This window comes from Archocentrus centrarchus, chromosome 8 (assembly GCF_007364275.1).
Source record: "Archocentrus centrarchus isolate MPI-CPG fArcCen1 chromosome 8, fArcCen1, whole genome shotgun sequence".
Taxonomy (NCBI): domain Eukaryota; kingdom Metazoa; phylum Chordata; class Actinopteri; order Cichliformes; family Cichlidae; genus Archocentrus; species Archocentrus centrarchus.
In genome coordinates, this window is record NC_044353.1 from 19605362 (window position 1) to 19616466 (window position 11105).

The window sequence follows — 11105 nt, forward strand, 5'->3', positions numbered from 1 at the left end:
TTATCTTACCCAGTCGACTGTGTTCCTGGTGTAGTTTTTGATGCTTTTATTCAGCAAGTCAATGGCTGTACAAGCTGAGCCTCTCTCTGTCCATTGCTCTATCTGTGCACTCAGATTTTCTTCTGTCTTGCAGCGCCCTCTGGTGTTTCATTTCTGTCATCAGCCTCAGTAAAGGCAGTAAACAGTGAGGGAATGAGGGAGCGAGAGAGGGAGAGAGGGAGTGGGCAGGCGCGGATGAGATCATCGCCCGTTATTTTGGATCGACAGGCCCGATCCGTCTACGAGGCCGCGGCGTGTCTCAGAACAAGCGAGGAGAAGGAGCATCAGCCGGGCCGGCTCCTCCATTCCGGGGCGGTAGGTACCGAGTAACGCTGCTGCTGTGGTTGTTGTTTGTAACCTTTCTCCTTTTGGCCTGCCGAGGCACCCGCCATGAAAACAGTGTCTCCGATACATTGTAGCGTCATGCTGGTGCGCAGCATCCTGTTTACAAAAAGGCGGAGATGATGCTTCATCGCCATCCGTGTTTTAACACCAAATGATCTTATGCTAGAAAGGAGGCATGAGAAGCAAAGACTGTATTAATAGAATAATTAACTTGCTCTGCAGTGCTGAAAACATAATGTTAATGTACGGCAGAGGCAGATGCGTTTGTTTATAATGAGGTTGGGTTCTGGGTTGGGCCTGATTACCTTCAGAGCTGCCTTTAATTCCTAGAATCAAAAATGTGCTGGAAACTTTGCTCGGATATTTTGGTCTATTTTGGCATGATTGCATCACACAGTTGCTGCAGATTTGTTTGCTGCACATCCGTGATGAGAATTTCCAGCTTCACCACATCCCAAAGGTGCTCTATTGGACTGTGGAGGCTATTTCAGTGCAATGAACTCACTGTCATGTTCAAGAAACAGGTTTGAGATTATTTGAGCTTTGTGTCATGGTGTTCTATCCTGCTGGAAGCAGCCATCAGAAGATGGCCATACTGTGGTCATAAATAAATGGTCAGGTCAACAATAATAGTAGACTGTGGAATTTAAATGGTGCTCATCTGATACTAAGAGGCCCAGAGTGTGTCAAAAAAACACCATTACACCACCAACACCCTGAAGTTTAATGTTTTTACACTAAATACTGACCCTACCTTCTGAATTTTGCAGTAGAAATCGAGACTCAAAAGACCAGACAACGTTTTTAACAATCTTCTGTTTGCCAGTTTTGGTGAGCCCATGCAAATTGTATCCTCAGTCTCCTGTTCTTTGCTGACAGGACTGGCACCCGGTGTGGACTTCTGCTACTGTAGCTCGTCAGCTACATCAGAGATGCTCTTCTGCACACCTTCGTTATAATACGTGGTTCATTGAGTTATTGTCATCAACAAGACATCTTCTCCCAGAGAACTGCCACTCCCTGGATGTTTTCTCTTTCACAAACCATTCTCTGTAAACCCTATAGTGTGCATTAAAATCCCAGTAGGCCAGCAGTTTCTTAAAATACTCAAACCACTCCACATCCAAAGTCACTTAAGTCCCCTTTCATACCCATCCTGATGTTTGAACTTCAGCAGGTCATCTACATGCCTAAATGCACTGAGTTGCTGCCATGTGACTGACTGATTAGATATTTGTGTTAACAAGCAGTTGAACCGGTGTCCTTAATGAAGTGGCATGTGAGTTGATACAGCAGCATTGCAACACTGCAAAATCTGAAACACAATCTGGTGTTTGCTATTGCCTTGTGGCTGTGAGCCTTTACAAAATAAGACATTTATTTTTCATGCATCATCAGACCACTGATTACCTCATTTTAAAAGTTCCTTTCAGCCATATTTGAAATGCTTTGTCATATGATGCATAGCCAATCAATAATACCTCTCTTCTCAAACGAGGAGGGTAAATATGCATTTTGAGTTCTATGAGCATCAACATCATCCAGCACTCAAAATGCCAGGACAAGTAAACTGAGAAATCTCAATGAAGTGAGCTATATTCAATAATATACTTCTGATTTGATGTTCAGTAAAATAACATTCTTTAAAAATAATGTTTAAGGAAGGGAAAGAGAGAGGCTCGTGGGTTTCTTACATGTTTGGGTCTTTAATCAGCTTCTCTAGCAGGTTGCAGCGCTGATGCCTGCTCGCTTCAGAGCTCCCCAAATGAAGTGTTTAACTTTATAAAGAACCGGGGAGCCAGCTGCGGCCACTACTATGCAATAACTGAGTGAACCAGAGCTTCATAACAGCCAGCAGAGATTTCCATTCTTTTTTAAGTGACTGCAGCCTTGTAAAACGTGAAGCAATGCCCGCCTCCTTCTCAGCTGCACGTCCTTCCGCTGCTTCGTGTCTTTTTTCCAGTCACCCTCATGTGTCTGAATCTGCTTGTCTCGTTTCTTAGGAGCGTACAGCAATCCCTGCAGCACTGACACATTGCCTCAGAGCTGGGATACGCTTCAGTGGCACCATGCAGTTTTTGACCACATCTGCTGCGGTGCTGTGTCTGCTGGCTGGGGCAGCGGCAGCCATTCACACCCCTGAGACAGGTAAGAGGGGCAGGGCGGAGCCAGAGGACACTACACTTCAGCAGTGGTTAGTTTTAATAAGGAGCAATGAATTAAAGGTCAGGGTGACAGCAGGCACAGAATAACATGTCAGAGGCTTTTCTCTGAATGGATGCAGTGTTAAAAAAGTCAGGTTGGTCAATTTATCTAGCACAAGTTTTACCCTGGGTCACCTTTTTTTTTGGTTAGATTAAGTCAGTGTAATAGTTACAGGTTTGTTTAGAATCAATGCAGGATTGACACATGGTTACATTAGAACTATATTCAGCATATATTGGGAAAAAAGCAGAGAAATGTAACAAACAAATGAGTATCATTAAATAACTACTTTAATGACTTGAATCTGCCCATCCAAAGTACCAGAGGAGAAAAAACAAGTAGCTGTGACGTGTTTTCTAAAATTTCTAATGCTTTGAAAACAGAATTAGGCAAATCATTTTGTAAATCTTTAATGTTATGATAGCTGAGACTTTAACTGTCCCCTCAGTGTTTCTGGACAAGGAGCAGGCAACCTCCTTGATCTCCCGTCAGAAGAGAAATGCACCTTCCACCCTGGAGCAGGCTTGCATGGAGAAGGTGTGCACCTACGAGGAAGCCAGAAAGTTCTTCCAGGACTCATACCGCACGGTGGGCCCACTGTTAATTCCCTCCTTATGTCCTTTCCTTAAAGCCTTAAAGAGGTTTGTGTTACTGTTAGAGAAAGTCACAGTGCAGCGCCACCTATTCACATACACCATATCATTTCTCTTCCAGGATATCTTCTGGTCAGTTTACATTGGTAAGTGCATTATTTAAAGGATTGTCCATTACTGCCTGGGCATTAGCAGTACATTACATCGTCTCATCCTCTCCATTTAGATGGAGATCAGTGTGCAGAGAAGCCCTGCAAGAATGGCGCCATGTGCTCGGACAGTGTGGGCGGCTACGATTGCGTCTGTAAGTCGGGTTTCTCCGGAGTCCACTGCGAGAGAGGTGAGGGGGGAGATGCCAGCATTTCATGTGTGAACATGATTTTTAATTTACTTTGCATCTGGTGCGTAAAGTCTGCAAGCTTTCCACTTTGTTTTCACAACGCAGACGAGACTCTGTGCACTCTGGAAAAGGACAAGGGCTGCTCCCAGTTCTGTAAACCAGGCTACGTAGCCTATAAATGTTCCTGCGCCCGTGGGTGGAAGCTCAGCACAGACAGGGAAAAGTGCATACCTGCAGGTACGTCTGTCATATAACGAAATGCATTTTTTTCCTGCTATTCTGAGCTGTAAATAACAAACAGCGCTGTAAATAACACATTAGAGAGATATAATCTCTCCAGTGTGTTCTGGGACAGAAACACCTCACCTAGGAAATGCCACAGGAGATATCGTAGTCAGATGCCTGAACCACTTCAACTGTCTCCTTTTGATATGGAGGAGTAGCGGCTCTACTCTGAGCCTCTCCCGAATGACCGGGCTCCTCACGCTGTCTAAAGGAGAACCCAGCCACGCTGCCGAGGAAGCAGTGTGGATCTTATTCTTTCAGTCACTACTCAGAGCTCGTGACCATAGGTGAAGGTAGGAACGTAAATCAACGGGTAAATCAATCCACACTATTTATGTAGCACTTTTCATACAATAAAGATGCAACTCAAAGTGTTGTACACTTTGTGTAGGAAATAAATAAAGTAATATCAGTAAATAAATGAAAAGTAAAGTAAAATAAAATAAAAAAGCAAAGACATACAAAAACCTTAAATAGCCAAACTATAAAGAAAAGCTTTTGGGTTTGGCTTTAAAAAGCTCAACAGTCTCAGCAGCCCTCAAATCATCAGGGAGACTGCTCCATAAATGTGGAGCATAATCACTAAAAAGATGCCTCTTTATGAATTTTAGTTTTAATTTTAGGCATGTTAACAGTGTCCTATCAGAGGACCTGAGGGCTCTGGAGGGCTCATAATGTAAAAGTAAGTCAGAAAGTCAGGGCCTTAAAATAAGCAGTAAAATATGCAAAGTCTGCTTATTTCTCTAACATTGTTTCAAGTAACAGTCACAGGCCTCATTTTCTTTTTAGTGTTTTTAATTCACTCGCTGATCCTCGCTGTAATGTAAACCAAGCCAAGGTCTGTCCTGCACTGTGCGAAAACTTTAAGAAATTTTTTGTGGAAAAAATTTCTGCCCTCAGGCCTTCATCACCTCAGGCTGAAACAGGCTCATCTGCACCTCCTCCCAGCAGAGCTGTCTTTGAGCAGTTTGAGCCTGTCACACTCTCCACACTAAAGGAGGTGATTCACAATATGAGACCTGTAAACTCTCCCACAGACTGTGTTCCGTCTCGCCTTTTTAAAGAGGCTTTTGATTCAGTGGGACCAACTATCCTCGCTCTGATTAACAGTGCGCTTGCATCTGGTTGTGTTCCAGCTGCCTTTAAACATGCAGTTGTACAGCCTCTAATCAAGAAGAAGAACCTTGACCCTGATGTTCTTTGAAATTACAGACCAATTTCTAAATTACCATTTTTATCCAAGGTTCTTGAAAAAGTTGTTTTTAAGCAACTTCAAGCATTTTTAAGTGAACATGGAATGTGGGAAAAGTTTCAGTCAGGTTTTAGAATGCGTCACAGCACAGAGACGGCTCTTTTAAGAGTTTTTAACGATCTGCTTTTAACTGTGGACTCTGGTAGTCCTGCAGTTTTAGTACTTCTAGATCTGTCAGCTGCCTTTGACACTGTGGACCACGAGATCCTTCTATCCCGCCTAGAACATGAAATTGGCATTAAAGGCACGGTTCTGACTTGGTTCAGATCTTATCTTACTGATAGAAGTTTCTCTGTCCATCTAGGAAACTGTTTTTCTACCACAGCAAAGCTTTCTTGTGGAGTGCCTCAGGGGTCCATTCTGGGCCCAATTCTTTTCTCATTGTATATGTTGCCTCTAGGGTCGATTTTTAGGAAACATAATATTTGTTTCCACTGTTTTGCTGACGACATCCAGGTGTATATGCCCATCAAACTGAACAGCAGAGATCCATGGGAACCCCTGCTGAACTGTCTAAGTGACATCAAGTCCTGGATGAGAAACAATTTCCTAAATCTTAATGAAAGCAAAACCGAGGTCATATGCTTTGGTAAATTTGACCCCTCAAGCTACTCCTCTGGCACTCTGAGTCATTTGGCTCCTCACTGTCGTGATGCTGTGAAAAATCTGGGTGTCATTTTAGATAGTAGTTTTAAAATGGAGAAGCAAGTAAGTGCTGTTACCAAAATCAGTTTTTACCAACTCAGAGTCATTGCCAAGGTAAAACCTTATCTCCCGCAGCAGGACCTGGAAAAAGTTATTCATGCTTTTATTACTTCCCGCCTGGACTACTGTAATTCTCTGTACTTTGGCATAGATCAATCATCTGTGCGCCGCCTGCAGGTAGTCCAGAATGCGGCAGCTCGTCTTTTAACCGGTTTAAAAAAGCATGAACACATTACCCCAGTCCTGTCATCCCTTCACTGGCTCCCTGTCCGTTTTAGAATCGATTTTAAGATTTTATTGCTTACTTTTAAAGCCTTAAACGGACTGGCACCTTTGTATCTGTCTGAGCTGCTTCACTGTCACACCCCTGTAAGAGCTCTGAGGTCATCGAACCAGCTGCTCTTACAGAGGCCTAAAACTAGACTAAAACAGAGAGGTGATCGAGCTTTTGCAGCAGCAGCACCAAAGCTATGGAACGATCTACCTCTCCATATCCACACAGCTCAGACGATACACACATTTAAATCTCTATTAAAAACACATTTCTTTTCCTTGGCATTTGGCTGCAGTGCTACCTCCTTTTAGATGATTGTTTTATGGTATTTTATGGTACTTGTTTTAAAGGTTTTAATTTTTAATTTTCTTATGTTATTTATTGTTCTTAATGTTTTTATTTATTTATTTTTATTTTATTATTTTATTTTATTTATTTATTTATATATTTTTATTTTTATTTAGTATAGTCCTTGGGGTTACAGATCTTGTACAGCACTTTGGTCAACGTCGTTGTTTTAAATGTGCTTTATAAATAAACTTGACTTGACTTGACTTAAACCGTTGGGAGTCTCAAAAACCAGTTAAAGGTTCTTAAATTTGACCCTGAGACTGACTGGGAGTCAGTGCAGAGACCTTAAATTTTGGTGTAATGTGGGCTCTTGATCTGGTCCTCGTCAATACATGCGAGTTTTGAAGCAGCTGCAGCGGTGACAAATCAACAGCTTAACTTTCACACTCAGCTCTCTCTTTACTGGAGTGGAACACTGCTTATTGCGGTGAAGATATATATATATATATATATATATATATATATATATATATATATATATAATATATATATATATATATATATACACACACACACACACACACACACACACACACACACACACACACACACACACACACACACACACTTACTTACATTGCTGAAGCTGCACCAATCCATCTGACCGCTCCACTCTCATGAACAAGACCCTGACATACTCAAACTCCTCCACTTGGAGCAGCAGCATCTCCCTGACCTGGACTGCAAACCATGGCCTCAGACTTGGAGGTGCTATTTGTCATTCCAGCTGCTTCACACTCGGCTGCAAACCGCCCCACTGCAAGATGGATGTCACCTACTGATGAAGTCAAAAGGACCACATCATCCATAAAAAGACAGAGGTGATCCTGAGGCCACCAAAGGCTAAGTGGTGGAGGCCACCCTCCATCACTTGACTGCACCTAGAAATTCCGTCACCAGGCTTCCACAGTCAGTGGAGAATCTCCAGTTAATTGTGCCTTTGGGCTGTGGGAGGAAGCCAGAGTACCCAGAGAAAGCCCACACTGGCACAGTGAGAGCATGTAAACTCCACATAGAGAGGCTCCAGGAGTTCTGAACTGAGAACTCTCTTGCTGTGAAGCAATGGGGCTGACCACTGCACCTCCATAGTACCCCCAAGTAAAATATGTTTAATGAAAATCACAATATTCCTGGACAATGAAGAGCTGAATTTATTATTATCAGATTTGTCAGTCGTACTTTTAAATTAATCTAGTAAAAGAAAGTAATCATAATCTTCTTCTATCAGTTCAGTTCCCCTGTGGTAAGGTGTCCTATCCACAATCATGGCAAGACAGATTGTCCAGAAGCAGCACCAGCAACTCTGTGGGATTTCCCTGTGGGGCTTTGGATTGTCCATGGCTGGTAGGAAGACACATTCACAGCATGACACGTTATACTGGAGGAATATGTGTGTTTCTCAGAGTTATCAGAGATGGAGGATCTTACTATCGTGTTGTTTGCAGGCTCTTCTGGTGAGTTCAGAGTCTGCAGTTTTCTGTAGCGGAGTCATTCTCAAGGAGAACTTGGTCCTGACTACAGCCCAGTGTGCCAGCAAATACAGCTCCTTCCAGGTGGCTGTTGGTGAGTAAACACAAGTATTACAAACACTGCAATGAGATAGTGATTGATAAGCAATTTACATTTTATAATACACATAATAGTTTTCCAATGCCAAGAAATGTAAATTGTATATAATATGCATTAAAAAAATTTTAAGTCTAGATGTGGCACCATCAAAAGGGGATATTTGCATTTGTATTGATTTCCTTCATGTGTGAAATGAGTTGGTGTGAGTTGGAGTGAATGATCCAAGCTTCCCTTTCAGATTTAAAAAGACATTTTCAGAAAAAATCTATAATTTTCTTGTTTTATATTACAGTCCCCCCTGTGAAGTATAAATGATCATATAGTTGTATTTTCATGACATGAGAAAACATACATGTTTGCACACTGCATGGAAGCCAGCATGTGTCCTAAAAAGATATATTTAAGTTTTCACATGTGAGTATTTTTTTGGCTTCTCAGGATATAATTTTGTATCAGGAACTAAAAATATTAACAGTTTTTAGATAAACAAATTAATGAAGAGACCTTTAATGAGTGCAGAAATAATGTGACATTTTAAACATATAATCAAGTGAAAAGGAAAGGACTTTATGCAGTTCTATGAAAAACATGCTTACTGAAGGGTCAGTAGTAGCCATGTCCTGCTTATCAAATACACTTGATTAACTGATCGTCAGCGAGTGTGAGCACCTCTATAAAAGCAGAAGCTTTGGCAGTGAAACTGCAAAAGAGCTACCTCTCAGACTCTACAGACCTCAGTATTTTAAAGGTCAAAATTCATGACAGCACAATTAGAAAAAGACTGGTTTAGGTTTGCAAAGTTGCATCTGCAGGCTTCTGGAACAGTGTCCTTTAGACAGACAAGATCAAAATGGAGATGTGTGGCCATAATGCACAGTAATACATTTGGTGATAACCAAACTCAGCATACCAGCATATTTGGGCTTGTTTTGCAGCCACAGAACTCAGGCACCTTGCAATCACTGAGTCGACAATGAACTCCTCTGTACCAAAGTATTCTAGAGCCAAACATGAGGCTGTATCCCTGACAGATAAGGCTGGGTCCAAATTGGGTCATGCAATAGGACCGTAATTCCAAGCACAGCTGCAAATCTACAGCAGAATTCCTGAAACAGAAAGAATCAAAGTGTTAACGATGGCCCAGAAATGCCTTCAAACCTCAATGAACTGAAAATGTAAACTGAGAACTAAAATAACTGATACATTGGTGATGTCTATCACTGTTATCTGATCCACAGGCAAGCGCAGCACTAGCAGGAGTGATGCTGGACAGCAGACGCTGTATGTTAAATTAACTCATACCCACCCACGCTATGTGGAAGGTCACCCTGAAAATGATCTGGCTGTGATTGAGCTCCGTGACCGCATCATCTTTAAAAGAGAGGTAACTGCTGCCTGTCTGCCAGAAAGAGACTTTGCTGAGAGCATTTTAATGGCAGGTGAGCACCCAGCTGTGGTCACTGGCTGGAAGGAACCCGAGCAGAGATCTGCTTTCCAGGACACGCTCGCCCTTAACACCCTGGTGTACAATAAGCTGCCTGAGTGTCTGGAAACTCACCCCAACTTAATGACCAACAAAATGGGCTGCACTGCTCCTCGGGAAAAAGCTGACTGCACCATGAGCTCCGGCAGCTCTTTGCTCACCCTGTACAGGGATGTTTTCTTCCTCACTGGCGTGGTGAGTCAACCGGCAGGGGCTGACTGCAGCAAAGGCTACATCTTCCAGAAGGTGTCGCGCTACCTCGGCTGGTTGCAGCAAAGGATGGGTTCAGGTTAGAAGGGGACGTTCCAGAGCACACAGAGGTTATTGATCACGGAATAGGATAATACAGGTTAATAAATGATAAGACAGGGAACCTTAATATTTTATTTCTCAAACTCTTCTTTATCCTTGTCTTTCTGTATTTTAAGAATATCCATAAATAACTTAACATATATGTGACTGTCTCCATCTTTCTTTGGCATGTCTCGTTTATCCACAAGGTGGCTCTCTGGTTACATAAATACAGAAGCACTCATTGCATGTATCCTACAACTACAGAAGAAACAGCAAAAGATGTGTGAATTATTCAGTATGCATTTTGTGATGTGGATGTAACCTCCTAAGTGGTATTTTATCCAACGCTGTACTCTTTGATATGCACCATATAAGACTACTAGTCATGACAGTTGTATGAATTTATTAAACTGTAACACCACTCCTATTGTCAGCTCTGTCATTGCTGAGCCTTTGGAAACAACAATAGATAACTAGAGGTTATAATCATTTCATAATGATTATTGTGGGGCATCATCAGGCACAAAAATTAGCTAACAACAGGATGACTATAAAGTACTGTGCAAACACAGAGCTTGTGCAATTCTAACAAGTTTGAAAGTCAATATTTGGTGTGACCACCTTTATTTTTCAACACGGCCTGAACTCTCTTTGGCAGCTTTCTTGTCATTTCTTTAAGTAGTCTTCAGGAATAGTTCTCCAGGCTTCTTGCAGGACATTCAAAGCTCTTCTTTGGATGTCGGCTGCTTTTTGTTCTGCTCTCTGTCAAGATGATCCCACACTGCTTCAATAATGTTGAGGTCCGGGCTCTGAGGAGGCCAGTCCATGACTGATAGTGTCCCATTGTGTGTTTTTCTGTCCAGGTATGCTCTATCCAGATACTGTAGTGCCTCTCTCCTGACCTCCTCTGTACATACTGATGACAATTTGAACCAAAAATTTCAAATCCATCAGATCTGTTGCCACTGCCAGCCTTTTCTTCCTTTTTGCTTTCATTAAGAATTTCTTCTTGACAGCAGCCCTTCTGCTGAGAACATTTCTGGTGAGGCTTCAGTGAACAGTAGGTGGATCAACTGAAGGGCCAAATGCATCTGTCAGGTCCTGATCAGGTCGTTGCTGGATATTTTTTTTCCTGTTTCTTAAGGAGATGACTTTCAGTTACTGTGCATCTCAATGATTTAGAGGTCAGTGTTAAATGTATTAACAAACAAACAAACAAAAAAGCATTCCTGTGAAAATGGCCAGGTACAAGGACTGCACTGAAAGTTAGTGAAAAAGCAGCCAAATGCCCAAAGGAAAACTTCCATTTCTATATCTCAGACATTTAGAGAATTTCAGAAAGCCTGGAAAACTATTGCTCAAGAGCATTT

The 11105-nt window shown here is 42.0% G+C and overlaps 1 protein-coding gene across 1 annotated transcript; it reads left to right on the forward strand.

Moving 5' to 3' along the window:
- The first annotated feature begins 214 nt into the window (after positions 1 to 214).
- proza (protein Z, vitamin K-dependent plasma glycoprotein a) lies at positions 215 to 10158 on the forward strand. The gene is made up of 9 exons (XM_030736397.1): positions 215 to 354; positions 2388 to 2532; positions 3038 to 3177; positions 3304 to 3328; positions 3409 to 3522; positions 3628 to 3759; positions 7618 to 7733; positions 7835 to 7952; positions 9197 to 10158. Exons 1-9 carry the CDS (start codon positions 235 to 237, stop codon positions 9733 to 9735), a joined length of 1449 nt encoding a protein of 482 aa, XP_030592257.1. The 5' UTR covers positions 215 to 234; the 3' UTR covers positions 9736 to 10158.
- The last annotated feature ends 947 nt before the right edge of the window (positions 10159 to 11105 follow it).

Coding starts and splice junctions, on each gene's coding strand:
- proza (XM_030736397.1), top strand. CDS start 235: ATGAGATCATCGCCCGTTATTTTGGATCGACAGGCCCGATCCGTCTAC. Junction 3,178..3,303: donor TCCAGGACTCATACCGCACG/GTGGGCCCACTG, acceptor TTTCTCTTCCAG/GATATCTTCTGGTCAGTTTA. Junction 3,760..7,617: donor GGAAAAGTGCATACCTGCAG/GTACGTCTGTCA, acceptor TTCTTCTATCAG/TTCAGTTCCCCTGTGGTAAG.